The sequence below is a fragment of the Cotesia glomerata genome, linkage group LG4, assembly GCF_020080835.1.
Source record: "Cotesia glomerata isolate CgM1 linkage group LG4, MPM_Cglom_v2.3, whole genome shotgun sequence".
Taxonomy (NCBI): domain Eukaryota; kingdom Metazoa; phylum Arthropoda; class Insecta; order Hymenoptera; family Braconidae; genus Cotesia; species Cotesia glomerata.
The window spans coordinates 18,935,560-18,953,781 of NC_058161.1; the positions used below are offsets into that span (position 1 = coordinate 18,935,560).

Below are 18,222 nucleotides of genomic sequence, written 5' to 3' on the forward strand. Positions count from 1 at the left end.
ATTACTTGCCGGATTAAATAAACAGATTTGGCGACAGCGCGTTTGATTATACCCATTACATAGACGTGGATGAGTGTGTCAGTTAAATATTTCTCTCTTTGTAACTATATTTCTATCCTCTTCTTTCTCAGCCGTTGACGCGACGTTGCCAAATCTTTATTCGAATAAATAGCTGACGATAAACGAGTCAAAAACATAACATTAAACTTTAAATATTTCTAAAATTATATCGGTAATGTATTATTATTAAATTTTTTTTATATTTTACAATAATCCAAGTTTCTTGTGTATAGTTTTTTATTCGTTAAAGTTGGGAGGTTAATATTGAAAAAAATAATTAAAGTCTCGACTAAAATTTGTCCGCCATAAGAGCCCGTGTATAAGAAGATAAAAAATGTGATTTTTGAAATTTAATATCTAAGTAACTAAACGGTGAATCTTTTTTAAATTTTGGGATTAGATAAATGATGTATTTATTTATACGTATACTTAATTTCAAAGCTCAAAGTTGGAAATTATTTTCAACATTAGATTCGCTTGAACATCCTTGAGTTTCTTTTTTAATTTGAATTTTAGCGGGGCAGTGACGTAGTACTATTTCCGGTCCGCAACGCCATCTTACAGACAGTTTAAAAACTATTTTAATTTTTTTTTATCATTAAAAACTGCTTTTTTGTCATATAAATTAGATTATAATTAAAATTAAACTACCAGATTTTTTTTAAAAATGATTTCCATTTTTTAGCCATTAATTTTGTATTTTTTTTTTTAAATTTCAGGTGTCTTACTCTCAAGCAAACGTAATCCTAACCTCAATAATAATCCAAGACTTGAACCCGAAGTCAATTTACAATAACATAGTCTCCGTAGAAAGCGGAGAATCTTTACAAGTCCAAGCAGTGATTTACAACGTGGAAGCTCACGAAAACAAGAACAATATGTCGATAAAAATAAGCATGGGTTGCCATCGTGTAGTGTTCCTCAACGACTTTGTCTCCCGAGTGATGAACTTCCTGAACAACTTCCAAGCGGCGCAGGAGGCAATCGCCGAAGCTTCAGCTGCAGCCGCAGAGGTCGCTCGGACCAACATAAAAGACGCTCAAGCTTCCGCAACACGAGTCGAACTTTCTATCAAATTAAAAGCGCCTGTAATTTACGTTCCAATGAATTCTAAGTCCGAGCACTGTCTGATGCTAGACATGGGAGAGCTAACAATTTACAACAGCCTTAAATCTCTTAACGTTGAAGAAGAAGAGGCTCCAGTAGTCGACGAAATGAAGATAGAGCTCGCTAATTTGAAGCTATCGCGCGTTAGACTGACGGAAAACTTCCAAATGGAGAACGAAATTTTATTGTTGCAGCCGGTAAGCTTTGGACTGTTGATAAAGAGGAATTTGTCTTCTTGGTACACTTCAATCCCAGATATTGACATGTACGGAAGACTTAAACAGATTGAAGTGCTGCTTAGCAAGCAGGACTACGCTATGATCCTCAAAGTCCTTGAAGAGAACCTCAACGAGTCTGATGAGTCTCCAGGTCAGAAAGAAACTGCTCGAGAGCGAAAAGAGATCCAAAGAACCAGCGCCCGAGAAGAAGTGGACGTTCAAATAACCGAACGGCAAACTTCCGAGGGTCAGAAATCAGCCAGAGCTTCGGTAAAGTTCGAGTTCATCATGGACAGCTTCGTGATAAACCTCTTTACCGGCGGATCCAAGCTACTGCAGAGCAAAACTTCACCCTTGCACTTGCCGGAAAATGGTCTGGCTCAGTTCGGGCTTACCCACTTTGCAGTCAAGGGGACAATTTTTGCTGATGGGTTATTAGCGACCTCTATATTGCTGATGAACTGCACTCTGGATGACAAGAGGCAGAACCGACAGGGTCAGCTGACTAGAATCATGGAGCGAACTAACCCTCTGACGGACGCTGAGGAAAACTCAAAGCGCAGCATGTTGGACGTAACAATTCGCCAGAGTGTCAATGACATCTTTATTGATGTTAAAGTATTCTCTTTTAGTATCATTGTATCGCTGGATTACCTACTGAAGATAAAGGACTTCTTTACCATCCAAGCAGTGCAAACTCAACCGCAGGTAGGTATCTTCCGACAAAATATCTCTTCCCTGTTTAAAAATATTGATTGAAAAGAATTAAAAATGATAAAATTTGAATTCTTTTGTTTGTATATGGATGATTCTCTGTAAGGATGTCTTAAATCTGTACAAAATTGTCCGAACAAATTATTTTTGATTTTATTAGAAAAAAAATTAATAACGGCTACAAAACTATCAGCTTAATCATAATAAATAAACAGCCGAATTAATTTTTGCTTTTTCGATATTTGTGTATCTTTTGCCATATAACATCACAGGGGACTGTTTGCCAGGGGACTGTTTGCCAGGGGACTGTTTTTTTTTATCAAATTGAGAAAATTTAAGCAAACTATTTCAATGCATTCAACTTTTCAAGTTATCAATGAATGTTTACATTAATTAGAATAGGGTAAGTGTGGGTATTACTGCAGTTTTTTTTCGTAAGTCTCACTTCGAAAGCATTTTTATAAAATTTTCTCAAGATAATAATAACTTTTTTTTTTTAAACAAAAGTTTGACTTATTATTAACCCAAAATAAAATCAACAATGAGAGAAACAAATATTTTCGTTAAATAATAAGCATTCAAAAAGAAGTCTAAATGCATGTATTACTGCAGGTCTTAAAGTAGCTTGCTCCTATTACTGCGTGTCCATTACTGCAACTGATCCAGTTACTGCGTACTTATTACTGCAGAACGGCTATATTTTAGGATTTACTTAAAAATGAACAAAAACTTATCAAAAAAAAAAATTTATTAGTTTAATGTAATAACAAGAATTCTTCATAATCTAAATAATAAGTAACGCAGCCTTAACGTATTATTAACCCGGGAAAAAATGAATTTGCCTAATTATATATAGTTATATATAATCACTTATATATAATTAGACCTGAAAATTGGCCAGATCTGATCATATATAATCATATATAATTAGATATAATTATTTCTATAAAAATAAAAAAAATTCACCGTGAGCGGGGATCGAACCGGGGACGTGACGCTTTAAAGACTAACACGCCACCTGTTTACCTACGAGACTTACTGGAAGAGTAAAGCTTGAAATACCTACAATTAATGCAAATCGAATACATAATCGATTTTTATAAGTTAAATTAATTAATACAGTTCCATTATTTCATCCACAAAAAACTATAGTTTAAAAGATTATTAATCATTGGAGTAGCAGACTCTGAGATGAAAACAGAGAATGTTTTATAGTAATCACAAAATGCATATATAATTATATATGATTCATATATAATTAGATATGATTCATATATAATTAGATATGATTCATACATAATTATATATGATCCATGTATAATTATATATGATTCATATATAATTATATATGATTCATATATAATTATATATGATTCATATATAGTTATATATGATTCATATATAATTATATATGATTCATATATAATTATATATGATTTCCGTATAGTTACACTGATATTGATAGAATGATTTGTTTATATTTAATGAGCTTTATTAACTGTTAATAAGTGATTTCTTAACATAATGGGATTTAATATATATTTATTACCAGTTAATAAATTATTTATTAAATACGATTTATTAAATGTTAATTAATATTTGTTAACAGTTAACAAATATTTATTTAAAATCAAAAGCAAAAATAGCAATTTTCTTTTGACATTTTTTATAACCTGACAGCTGGAATATCAATTAGATCTGATCAGATATAATCATATAGACTTATATATTATCATATATAGCTGAGTTTTGAAGTGGCCCAGACACATATTTCAAGCACAAACGGTGCTTTGACACTAAATAAAATGCCGATAAAGCGCTAACAGCCCTATGGTTATTAACTCAAGGCTAGTTAGGTCCTTATAAACCTTACAAAAGGTAAAATAACACGCTGGATTTTTTTTTTGGCTTTGAACTTCTGGCAGGGGACTGTTCTTAAAATGCCTGGGACAAACTTTGGTTTAATGAATTTAATGAAACAAATTAATTTTCGGTACTTTTTATTGAAGAAGATTGTTAGTTAACTAATTAAGTTTATAAACATTATGGACCAAATTATATATTATGGACGAATAACTTAAAATTTAATGTTAAAGTTTTAATTTTGGGAATGGGACAGCCCAGGGAACTGTTATTTCGGTGGTTTACGAATTTATAGCAAAAAAACCAAAATTTATTTCATTTTAGTTTTCAATGCTCCAAATAGAAATGTTTTTTTACTTTCGTAATAAATTTTTTTTTTAGTAATAAAATAACAATTTTTCTAATAAAAAAATGCCTGGGACAATAAAAAACATCCTTACAGAAAATCATCTATATATAGGTATACAGTTTGCATGAATTGACCGCTTTTCAATTCTTTTCAATGAGTTATTTCAACCATGGTTATGATAATGAAAATCCCGACAAGTAATCCTTCGAATTCGTTATAATTTTCGCAAATTGAAATAAAAAATAAAATTATTAAAAGGCACAACACGGTGAAAAGCGTATGTGATGGTCTAATATCGAATAAGCACACACAAAAATCATGTTAAGGAAATCCAAGTACCCTCCTAGTGTAAAGAATGTCTATAAAAAAATAATACGTAGAAATACTTTTGTTATGCATCTTAAAATTAATTTTCAAATTAACTAAAAAAATTTTTGAGGAAATTTCCGAAAAATTTACTCGTTAAATAATTATTAATTTTTAATTGACTAATAAAAAATATAGCACTCTGAATACCCGTATACACTTGACAACACCGCAAGAGTTCCCTAACGTTCAAGTTTATTTATGTTTACTGTCTAACTAAAATGACTAAGGTCTTCTAACATTTAAAAAACCGCGGTTACTTATGTTTTGGGTAATTGCGTAAGCGGTGTTGCCAAGTCAAATACAAGACTTTGAAGAACGCAAGTTCCGAGTGATTTTTCATAAAAAATATAAAATATCTTTTTAATACTGCGGAAAACTACTTTTTGATTGTTTTAATCAAAAGCTTATTACTTCTTCAATCAAATTCAATTAAGATAAAATTTTTTTTTAAATCGTTAATTGCATTAAATTCTTAACCAAATACACGGCTGGTGGAATCTCCATTTTACTTGTAAAAATTACAATTTTCTAATCTAATTATTTGCTTAAATATCCTGGAAACTCCTATTTTTTTTAATGTTTTTTATTATTAGGCTACGTAGATTGAATTTACAAATTTTCAGGAAGTTTTAAAAATTTAACTAATTTGTTTGGATCTCCTTAAATGACAACATAAAAATTAATATACTTTCTAAACTTTCTGTAAGATGGCGTTGCGCACCGGATATAGTACTACGTCACTGCCCCGCCAAAATTCAAATTTAAAAAAATAACTCAATTCAAAAATGACCTAAACAACGAAATTATTCAAATATTTTTCTTTTATTTTGTTCTTAATAACTTTAACTAAAATTTTTTATTAATTATTACGTAGATTGAATTTACATATTTTTAGGGAGTTTTAAAAATTCAACAACACGATTACCCGCATTTTTAATGGCCTATTATTAAGTAAACTCACCCAAAAACCATGATTATACCTTGTTTAAAAACTAAAATAAATTTTTTTTTTGCCATTCGTAAAAAAAAAAAATACTTTGCCCAAAATTGTATATTTATTCAAAAATTCTAAAACCCGCAGGTAACTGTCCAGAAGTACACAGAAGTAAAGAAAAAAGCCGCCGCAAGTAACCAATCAATGATCACCCTAAACCTCCATATTGAAAAACCGGACATAATCCTAATGGAAGACATGGACAACATCGACTGCAACTGCATAGTAATGAATACCGAGTTGATAATCAAAGTCCGACTAATAGGTGACCATCAGGTGATAAACGGTTCAGTTACCGACCTCTCGGTCCTCACAGGAATATACAACCCCACCAAGCGCGCTGATTCTGTTTACCAAGTCCTAAAACCCTTCAGCGTTAGCATCGCAGGTTCCACTCCCGATAACAAAGGCTTGCATATCGACATCTGCTGTACCGACATCCACGTGTCGGTATCTCCGGGAGTGATAGAGATTCTGAGCAGGGTGATGCGAGGACTGACCTCTAGCGACGAAGAAGCAGACCAATTCATCAGACCGGATCCTTCTCACCAAGGATTATGGCTCATTACTCCCTACGACGAGTCAGAGTACTGGTTCCTGAAGACAGAGGTCGCCACTGAGGCGTTCGAAGAACTGAACTTCGTAGAAGACAGTATAGTTGCCTACAAACCAGAATTAGCAATTATTTCAGCGCCTAATATCCTTCTAACCCTAGAAGCGGGGGTCGGTAACAAGACTCTGCCGATGCTGATGCTAAATTTAGGCTTCCAGAGCAGTGTTAATGACTGGAGTACCAGAACAATGAGCATAGAAGCGACCATTTCGGTGATAATGGCGTATTACAACAGCAGGCTCGCCCTCTGGGAGCCGCTGATAGAACCCGTGGAGGTTATGGGCCAGAACGGCGAGCGGAACTCCAGTTCCTGGGAACTTAAGAGCAAGATTCAGTTCCACGATCTCGCACCAGACTCCAGGGGCGCTAGTGCTGTCTCTCCGAGCTGCGAAAGCGAGCCTGAGGATTTGCACCAGTCAAAAATGTCAATTGACATTGATTCTTCGGAGAACTTGGAGATTACCGTCACTAAAACTTGTTTTGAGGTTATGGAACAGCTTAGCAAGGCTTTTACTAGCGCTATGGACGCCAAGGAATCGGTTCCGAGGCTCGCTCCTTATGTTCTGAAGAACGAAACGGGTCTCAAGCTGACTTTAGACCTCCAAGCGAGTAATTTTGTTATTTTGGATAAGAATTTACAGCCTGAGGGCAAAGAAGATGATAAGTACAAAGAAGTAGTTCTTGAAACTGCCGCTACGATACAATTGGCGCCACTGGTTGATAAAAGAGACTCCGTTATGCTTGAGCAGATGAGAACTTCCGTTCAGATGAACAATGATTATAATTTGATGATCAATTTTGATGGAATTGATAATCAGCTGGTAATTCCGGTGCTCAGGGCGGATAAAAGGTTCTTTTCTTTGAAGTACAGGAAGGAAAGTTCGGAAGAGTGGGGAATTATTTCGGATGTTGTTGTGGAAAATGGCAGCACTGTTGTAGCCTTAAGGAGTGTCTTGCAAGTTCATAATCATTTTACTGAAAATGTTTCGGTTTATTACATGACCAAAAGAGGAAATGAGGTGGAGTGTGTTGGGAATGTTAAGCCGGAGGAGAAACTTAGCTTGCCGCTTGATGCTGTTTATACGCCGACTAATATTTACTGGCTGTTCTTCAGTGTTGAGGGGTATATGGTCTCTGTGGAACCTTTTGTGTGGAAGGATTTACAAAAGACTCTTAGTATGACGAAGTTACTTAAGTGCGAGCCAAGGAATAAACAGTCCAAGGAACCGTTTTATATGCAGGTTAGTTTATAATTGATAGGTTATAAAGGACCGTAAGGATAATGTAGAGGCAGCATTTGCTGCTAGCGCGCTCTGTTGGTGAATTTATGCATAAGGCAAAAATATTAAACTTCAAAATGATTTAATTAAAATTATTTAATTGAAAATTTAAAGCTATGTATGTTAAATTAAATGGAAAAATTCAGTTTTATTAAGTCAACTAGCGATGCTTATTATTTTTTTAAGAAGTAACTCATGATTTAAAAAAATTTATTTTTTTTAATAGTACTTTGAACTTCCGCTAGAGCGCGCATGAGCGCTGAACGTTTTCGCTGCTAGACTGTTGATACTAACTTATATAATTCAAAGAAATTTTTAAGATTTGTTTCTTAATTTAATTAAAGTTTTTTGGATATAATTTTTAGTATAATCTTTGAAAATATGTATTTTAAATTGATTATTCTTAAGGGCGTTTTTTAATTAAATTTTATTGGAAATTATAATTTAGAATTTTTAATTAGAAAATTTAGTTTAACAGCATTCTCACTATTTAATTGAGTTCTTATATATAAAATTATTCTCGTGACTAGTGAAATATAAATAAATAAAATTTTGCTTTATTAAATAGTGATTTTAGTTAAATTGCACTAAACTTTCTGAACTTCTGATGTTTTTAAAGATATAAGCTCATCCTGATGTTACACTCCATGAGAGTTTTCATTTGAGTACCCACATGCATTTTTGATATATTTTTCATATATACATATATGTAATATATATAAATATATAAAATATATGAAAAATTGATGTGGGTACTCAAATGAAAGGTCTCGATGAGTGTAATGTCAGGGTGAGCTTATATCTTTATTAATGTCAATAGTTCACAAAATACAATATAATTTCTGAATTATTGAGATTTTTAAAGATATAAGCTCATCCTGATGTTACACTCATCAAGAGCTTTCATTTGAGTACCCACATCAATTTTTTATATATTTTATATATTTTACATATTTATATATAATACATATATGTATATATGAAAAATATATCAAAAATGCATGTGGGTACTCAAATAAAAGATCTCGATTAGTGTATTGTCGGGGTGAGCTTATATCTTTAAAAATGCCAATAGTTCACAAGATACAAGGTCATTTCTGTATTATGTATCTAGAGATAGAGCATTTATTAATGCAGCCTAAATACTTATCATAATAAAGTGACTATCGGTGACAATGATATGAAACTTTGAAAAGGCACAAATTAAAGTCAAGCCCTTTGTAATGACACTTAATTTTACTAAAAAAACCGATTTTATCATGTAATTATCCTGGAGACAAAATTGTTCTTCTCTTAATAATATAGATAATACATAAAATATTAAAAAAGTTTTTTTTAATAGTACTTGGAACTTCCGCTAGAGCGCGCATAGTCGCTGAAAGTTTTCGCTGCTAGACTATTGACCCAAACTTTTATTTATATAATTTAAATAACAATAAATAGTAAGGTTTAATATTTTTGCCAGAATTTTGTACATTTTTGTCACCAACAGACGTGATAGTTTAGTGATACGGTCCCTATTAATGGTATTTAATTAATTGATACTACAAAAAAGGCACGCGAATATTTTAGATTATTTTCACAACGGTTGCAATCGCTTGTATACTCTACAATAACAATAACATATCTTTACTCTGTAACTTTTTCAATTGGTCATCGAAAATTAAAAATGTATTCAATTTCAATAATTCTGATAAAACTATTAACAGTATTAACTCATCGGTAAACTTCAAAACTCCACTTCAGGTATCTGTTAATTGCTCGGCGGTAGATTAGTTGCTAGTTGCTTTTCAAAGTTAATATAAAAACTGTTCCCGTTTTTTGCGCTGTTTTTATTAATTAAGAGAAAAAATAACAAAATTAAAAAAAAATTGAACTTTTATTAAAATTAAATAGTTCGCATGTATTTTTAATTTTTTCTGCTTATAAAAGTTATTTCTCATAATTTTGAACTATTAATTAACATTTAAAAAATTTTTACAGGTCGTTGGTGAAATAGAACAAGTGTATTTTGAAAATACAACACGTCATACAATGTCAAGTACTATTTATAATATACATTTATATCCGTCAGTTTATTTGAAAAATTTCCTACCAATTGATATTGTTATAATATTGCCTGGTATGGTGGAAGAAAAAATTGTTAAAGCTAGTACAACGATACAACTACCGACTGTTGACTCTAATAATTCAAATATTATTATCAAGGTAAGATTATAAAATTTTTAATTTATATTTTTTTTGTACCAGTTTAAAAATTTAAAAAATAAATGCATAATTAAGTTTTTATTGATTAAAATTTTTTCATCATTAATTTTTAGAGTATATAATTTTTTTTTCTAAATGTATTAATTTTTATGTTTAATTAATTAACTATTATTATTTATTAATCAATTTTTTTAATTTAAAAAATTTTTTATTAAATTAACTTTTCAATTTTTAATTGTAGAGAATTAAAAAATTTTATTTAAAAAAAAAAAAAAATATTTTACAGCTTTCGCAGTATCTCGAAAAAGACTGGTCTTGTAAAGGCGACATCGTAGCAAATCCTCCTGAATTTTCCGTTTGGTCTTTCGAATCATTCGACAGCCCTTCAAAAGTAATTATGGATTTAGGAATGCACTGTTCATTTAAACATGGGTCTGTCGTAATGGCGCTTTATTGCCCCTTTTGGATGCTTAATAAAACAGGATTAATGCTGGCCTACCGCGTAAGTATTTATTTAATAAAATCATATAATTAATTTGATTAATTTTCTTTAAAAATTAAAAAAAAAAGAAATTTATTTTATTATATTAAAATAAAAGTAATTATTTTTGCCTTCAAAAGTTGGAAAAAATTTTGGCTCTCATGTTTTTGGATAAAATTTCTATTTTATCTTTTTTTTGATGTTTTTGATATATTTTTTTTTGAAGGGTATATAAAAAAATGAACAATTTAAAAAAAAAAATTGAATAGGGTAAATGTTCCAGTAGTTGACCGCTTTCATAACAAAGTCCAAAAATTATTATTAACTGCATTTTTTATGACCCTGAAATTTATTTTGAACTATTGTTGAACTTATAATCATTACAATGAATAGGGCGATTCCGCGGGAGACGATTTTTGACATAAATTTTTAAATCACAGTATTTGTTACTTTTTTTTATACCAATTTTTTTCAATTTGAAGAGGGTAATAGCATTTATGTTGCACGAACGTCGAAGTCTAATTTGAAAAGCAAATTAGTTTTGATAACTGCTACTAAAAAAAAAACGTAGAAAAGTTGTAAAAAAAGTTACGCAAAAGTTACACGTTTCTGATGTTTACAGCGATTCTGAAGATGAACCTTAAGTCTGATAAATCGCCGACTATTCCAAACAAATAATTTATTTTAGTTACATAGGAAAGTGCTAATTAGTGATCCGAACAAAAACAGTTTCACTGTAAAAAAATCACGCCAAGTCCACGTTCATAAGACTATTAAGAAAAAAAAATTTTATTTCTTTACAAAAAGATATAAAATAAAAAATTAAAAAATCCAAGTAACCGATATGGTTGTATATGATTTTCGGAAATTAAAAAAAATTTTTTTGTAAATTTAAAAATTAAAAGAAACAATTTTGGAACGTATTTAGTGTGCGTGGTTACGAAAAATTTCACTTTTTATGAAATTCCTAAAATCTATCTACTAGGACTTTTAAAAAAAATTGAAGTACACAATGACGCACACCAAGTCCCGTGGACAATTAAGTATGGAAAATCAACGAATGGATATATAATGAAAGAAATTGCGATTAAAATAATAAAGAATTGTGAATTTGACGAAACGAATGGATAGAAAATAAAGGAAATTACGATTAAAATAATAAAGAATTGAGTTTCGAAAATAAAAACTTAGAATTTGGCGAGACGAATGGATAGAAAATGAAGGAAATTACGATTAAAATGATAAATAATTATTTTTAAATGCTCGTTCGATGACGCCGGACAGATGGCGATAGATTTCCAATTTCGTTCGCTTTAAGTAAAAATTTTAAATATGATAAAGTCCAAAATTTTGGCACGGAAAAGCAATTCTTTCTCGGGAGAATTACTCGGATGAATACTCTTCACCAAGTAATTCTAGAGGATGATACTCTACCTGGAGTCTGACCAAGACCCAGGTAAGTATCGTGAACCGACCGGATGAAAGTGCTACTCCCCGTGCCGAAGCCTTCAGCTGAGGTACGGTAGGTGATCATAAGCCGTGTAGGTGGGAGCGAGGAGGATACTCTCCACTTGCTCTCAGGGTAGAGTTTAGGACCCCCCAGGGATGACGGCTAGTCGCCCTGAGGGGGGAGGGGGTGTTACTGGGAAACTAGTTAGTATTTTGTAGACCGCGTTTTTTTGAGTTTGAACCGTGAATACCGTCGTGTATGTTTGGATAGAAAGTTTCTATTGTATTAGTGTAAGGTAAAAGCCCCAATAGATGATCACGTACCAGTATATGATCACTCCATGTATTTGTATATCTATATTCACAAATATAGGTATACAAATACATGGGGTGATCATATACTGGTACATGATCATATATTGGGGCTTTTACCTTATATTGCTTATATTTTTTCTTGATTTTGAACCGCGTTAATGATTTTGAACCGCGAATATGTGTGAAAAGAGTGTTCTAATGTATTGTTTATATTGTTTAATTTGCTTATATTGTTTATATCGTTTATTAACATGATCAGGCCAATAAAGAGGTTTCCTTTTTCTTTGATTTATTTAAAATGAAGTATTTGTTTATATTTTGTTATTGATAATGTGATCCCCGTTTATGACCCTGGACTCCGGCGAGTAAATTTCGAGCTGGGGACTAATTAGATAATTATATTTTGAAAACGTGGACGTTACATTTTAAATAAATATTTGTTAAAAATTAACAAATATTCATTTAACATTAATGAATATTTATTAACAGTTAATAAATCGTATTTAATACATAATTACAAACTGTTAATAAATATTTATTAAACCCTATGATATTATTAAGAAATATCATTAAATATAAACAAATCCTTCTATCAGTGTAACAAGTTTAAATATGAATTTTTTTGTTGATATTAGAAATATATAGACATAAATTTATAGTAATTAATAGTTTATTTTAAATAATAGTTATTTTTAATAATTGCATCCGTGTGCCTCAAAAAAATGTTTTGCTTTTGTCATTATTGAATCGAAGTTTAATTTACTAATCTGTTACTTTTTTATCATTATTAGTTTTGTTCTAAACTAAACGAATTTTGTTTACTAATAATACAAATCTAATTTCAATTAATAAGCATAAAAACATTACACATTAAACATAAAAAACTAGTTAAAATTTACAAAATAACTTCTGATAATGTTTGATAATCGGTCAACTACTGGAACACTCCGGTCAATTTACTGGATCAAGCCGGTCAACTACTGGTGTTTTTATCTTACCTGCATTTAAATGTGAATTTATATGTAATTTTATGAATAATTCGAATAAATAATATCACATATCAAAAACTTGAATATTTAAAGTTTAAATAAACATAAAATTTTTTTTTTTTTTAGCGTATAATAATTAAATTACGATCAATTGAAATGCCAAAAATCCTTAATCGGTCAACTACTGGTACATTTACCCTATCACAATTTTCCAAAAAAATTTATAAATTTTTTTGAAAATTAGCTAAAATTGTGATAATCAACTTTTTTTTTTTAATTGTTCATTTTTTTATGTATTTTTCAAAATAGAAATATATCAATAAAATCAAATAGAAATTTTGTTCAAAAACATGAAAATTAAAATGGTTTACCCCATTTGTAAATAATTATTTATTTATTTATTTAAACGCCAATCGGCTTTGTACATATTGGTAATAAAAAAAAAATTTTTAAAAGAATTTAATATGAGCAGAATCATAAAAGAAACAAGACTAATTATCAAAAAAAATAATTATTTTACAGCTTTAATTTTATTATATTGTAATTACTACTAATTAATTTTTTATTTACAGCAGCTTGAATTTTCTTTCTCGCATTTTTTTTTCTGCTACTAATTCTTATTATTTTATAAGTTAGGAAAAAAAATTATTTTCGCATGATTTTCTTCAATAATTAAAATGATGCATGACAATATATACTTAATATATTCTACAGGGGGTTTTTAAAAATAATTTTATTCCAGAAATCAAGTAAAGGTGGCAAAGAGACGAGTCCATTCAAGGTAGATTAAATAATTAATTTTTTAAATTAAAAAAGAAAGTAAAAAAAAAAAATTAAGTAAAATTTTTTAATTTTTGGCGGCGCTTTGGCATTAAATTAGTCAATTTATTTACGTATTATTTTGAAAACTAAATTAATAGTTTGTAAAATAAGGGTGTACAGGAAATGCAATGTATTTCAGAAATTATGTATGCGGCGACGAAGACGACAAGGTCATAATTCCGGGCATAAAGGGAAATCGGTGATTTTATTATTTATTAGATTAAGTGTTTATTTATTTGCTAATTTAATCACGCTTTTATTTAATACAGGACATCCAGAGGATTGGTGTTGGGTTTAGACTAACAAACACGACTACTGACTTTATTTTTTAGATTACCCAGGAAAAAAAGTTTAGAGCTGACCAGATTTATACTCGAATCTAGTGCTGGGGCATCAAAATAATTTAATTTTAAAATCTTTGCTTTTGCTTTAATTATCAATTTTAATTATCAGAAAAAAATTTTTGAATATAATTTGAAAATTTGTTTTTTTAAAAAATAGTTAACAATATTAAAGATCACTTGAGGTTTTATGTTCTTTTTTATCTAAACAGTCTATAATAATTAACAAAGTTACTACAAATTTGGAAAATCCAAAAGTGCACGACTCATAATGCTCATTTAATTATGAAATAATAATAAGATAAAAAAATGTGAAAAAACATATAAAACTGCTATAATAGACGATGATGCTTAAAAATGAGTCTACTTATAACAATCAATAGCTCAAAGCATTTAATCTGCAATACAAAATAATAAAGAAATAACCCTATCAAAAAAATTCACATGAGTGTATATGGAAATCCACACAAGAAAGTATGTATCCGTATAGGAAAATTAGGAACCCATACACGGAAAAAAATAAACTGTAAAATTCACTCGGATTCCGGTTAATTTTTATAGTTTCAAACAGTACAGCGGATATCGGGATGACACAAATATAAATAATACAATACTTGATGTGAAAAGTGTAAAATCCACAATTTATAATTTAATATCGAAAATGTGATTAGTAGCTGTCACTATAGTAAATAACGACTCTCTCATCTTAAAAAATTACTGTTTCAAACAGTATAAATTGCCGTTTTAATAAATAGTCTATACTATGAGGAGAAGAGGAAGGTCCCACACTCGAAGAATGTCCAAGCAAATCAATAATTATAGTTTGATTTTTAGCGTTGCGTTTAAAATTTACCATTTTACTTTGTAAATATTGACGTTGCTTGTATAGAAAATTTAGTAACTGTAGTTTATATTTTATCAAAGTCAAAATTTTTAATTATTATATTTTAACATTTTGGACTTTCAAATAGCGAATATTACTGTTAGAAATAGTATTTTTTCCATGTAATAATAATTTATATCATTTAAATGATAAATATTATAAAGTGATTATTAAAATCACAATTTTACTGTTTGAAATGGTAATTTTTCCAGTTGATTATTATTTATTATAAATCAACTATTATTTATTACAGTTTACTTTTTCCGTGTAGGAACCTATAGGAAATATGAATTTCTATAGAAATCCACATAGGAACCAGTGGGTTCATGGATTCCTGTATGGGAAATCCACATTGGAAGTATGGATTCCTATAGTGAATTTATATAAGTTGAATAAATAGAGACCTTGTAAGAACGTGATATAGGCCAGTGAGTAGCGTAGAAGACTGTCAACCATGAGGTACCGTGTTCAAGTCCATCAGATGCGAACAGTTTTTTCATTAGATAAAATTACAAAATCCCTTTTTCAGAATTAATTTCAATTGATAATTATTTAACAGCAATTACTTCATAATTATTTTTAATTTTTTAAATAAATTTTTTTCCCCTGATTAATATGAGAATCTATGTAGAATCCTATCCTGGATTTCTATATAGGAAACCATATGGGAATCTATTCGAAAACGCCATCTAGAAATCAAGGTTGGTTTCCCATATCCATTTTTAACTTCCCGCTGAGAAAATTGAAAATTTTCAAAAATCGGAGTTATTGGTTTTACCCCGTTTTTCGAAAATCGAGTTTTCATCAGATCTCGACGTTTTGAGGTCCTAGGAAGCTTTCCTGACTATTCCCGCGAGGGTGTCACTATGTCTGTATGTATGTGTATGTGTGTGTGTGTGTGTGTAAGTATGTAAACCTCTTATAACTTTTGAACGGTTGAACCGATTTCATCGCGGTTGGTGCCATTCGAAAGGGTTTCACTAAACTTAGATTTCCTGATAATTTAAACCGATTCGGACCGATAGATTTCGAGAAATTTAGAGAACACTAAAAAAAAATAGGAAAAAAAATTTTTTCAGAAGTGGTTTTTTTGGAATAACTTTTAAACGGCTCTACCGATCGATTCCAAAAACTAATCAGCTCTCAACCTTAAAAAACCACGTCGATCGCCGCCAATCCGATCAAAATCGGTTGATCTGTTCGAGAGATATCGTGAACGAAAGAAAACCGAAAAAAGTGTTTTTTCGGAGTTACTTCGAAATTTCTAGTTTGACCAATTGAAACTTAAAAATTCTTCATGAAGCTCAAAAAACTGCATAGAATTCCGCCAACCGCGTAAAAATCGGTTCGTTCATTCAAAAGTTATTGCGGTTTGAAAATTGAAAAAATAATGTTCTATGAAACTTCTATCAGACTTTTGAGCTCATAGAGCTCAAAAGTATAGAAAAGGTATCTTTTTGAGCTCGGAGAGCTCAAAACAACACACAGACTATATTTTTGAGCTCGAAGAGCTCAAAAAAAGCGGCCAGCTATTAACGGAATCAGCGGGAAGTTGCAGAGATGGCCTTTAAGGTCAACCGTTTTCCTAATTTTTTTGATAGAGAAATATAAAATTACTGAAAATTTCACTAGATTACAAGCATCCGATTATAACACTAGTCAGATCTAATCTTTTTTTCCTTCAACAAATTTAAAACCATCATAAAAACTCATCTCATAAATTCTAAAACTGCTTCTTCTATAATGCATGGCTTCACCAAGGCGACAATTTTCCAAAACCCTTTCTTCCACTAACCCCTATTTTTTCTTCCAGAACCCAGAAGACTACCTGAACGTGATCTACCACCCAGAGTCCTACAAAGGCCCGATTTTATTCTCGTTCCGTTCAAAAGCGTTCTTCGGTAAGAAAAAAGCAATGGTTCGGGTAGAAGACGGGGACTGGTCAGACAAATTCCCAATCGATGTCGCTGGAAGCAAAGGAGTCGTAGTCTGCCGTTACAACGGAACAGACTACCACTTGGGTGTCCACAATCAACTGACCTACAATTCCCTAACCAAGCAGATAACCTTCACACCTTTCTTCATCCTAATCAACAACTCAGACTTCCTAATCGAGTGCCAGGAAGCTTACCGCCCAGCAAGCCCAATAATGCGCGTTCCTCCCGGAGAAGTAAAAGCGCTCTGGCCAGAGTCTGACCAGCCGCGAAAGATGCTAATCGCTATGGCAGCGGGTTCTCCTGAGAAAACAGCAGCGTTCGTCTACACCGAGGTGCACACGACGCTTTTAAAGCTTGACAACAAATACGGAGGGATCAACGTCGACATCCAGATCAATGAAGGCGGAACTTACATCTCTCTGTCAGCTTATTCTCCAGGAAACGCTCCAGCGTTGATAATTAATCACACTCCCTACACAGTGGACCTCTACGAGAAGGGCTCGATGAACATCCGGAGCTTGCAGAGCTTCAACAGGATGTTCTACACCTGGGAAAATCCTTCGGGACCTCGGACGCTCCTTTGGGAGGACAACAGCAAGAAGGAGATCGAGAACGACCTCCGCAAGGACAACCTGGGTGCTTTCACTCTCCCTGAGGTTTGTAACGTCTACGTTTTCAAATGAAATAATAATTAAGGAGGTTCGAGCAAATCTAATGTAAAAAATAATTTCCAACTTTGAGCTTTGAAATTAAGTATACGTATAAATAAATACGTAATTTATCTAATCCAAAAATTTTAAAAAAGATTCACCGTTTAGTTACTTAGATATTAAATTTCAAAAATCACATTTTTTATCTCCTTATACACGGGCTCTTATGGCGGACAAACGTTTAGTCGAGACTTTAATTATTTTTTTCAATATTAACCTCCCAACTTTAACAAATAAAAAACTATACACAAGAAACTTGGATTGTTGTAAAATATAAAAAAAATTTAATAATAATACATTACCGATATAATTTTAGAAATATTTAAAGTTTAATTTAATGTTTTTGACTCGTTTATCCTCAGCTATTTATTCGAATAAAGATTTGGCAACGTCGCGTCAACAGCTGAGAAAAAACAAAAGGATAGAAATATAGTTACAGAGAGAGAAATATTTAACTCACACACTCATCCACGTCTCTGTAATGGGTATAATCAAACGCGCTGTTGCCAAATCTGTTTAT

General features: G+C 31.1%; 1 protein-coding gene across 1 annotated transcript in view; it reads left to right on the forward strand.

Annotated features, from left to right (window-relative positions):
* LOC123264319 (vacuolar protein sorting-associated protein 13) overlaps positions 1 to 18,222 on the forward strand; it is a 41,499-nt gene that overhangs the window by 13,715 nt on the left and 9,562 nt on the right. The window contains exons 7-13 of the mRNA XM_044727550.1: positions 780 to 2,093; positions 5,762 to 7,528; positions 9,551 to 9,775; positions 10,062 to 10,277; positions 13,752 to 13,790; positions 13,971 to 14,030; positions 16,869 to 17,648. Coding sequence (XP_044583485.1) covers positions 780 to 2,093; positions 5,762 to 7,528; positions 9,551 to 9,775; positions 10,062 to 10,277; positions 13,752 to 13,790; positions 13,971 to 14,030; positions 16,869 to 17,648 — 4,401 coding nt within the window. The remainder of the gene's footprint in view (positions 1 to 779; positions 2,094 to 5,761; positions 7,529 to 9,550; positions 9,776 to 10,061; positions 10,278 to 13,751; positions 13,791 to 13,970; positions 14,031 to 16,868; positions 17,649 to 18,222) is intronic.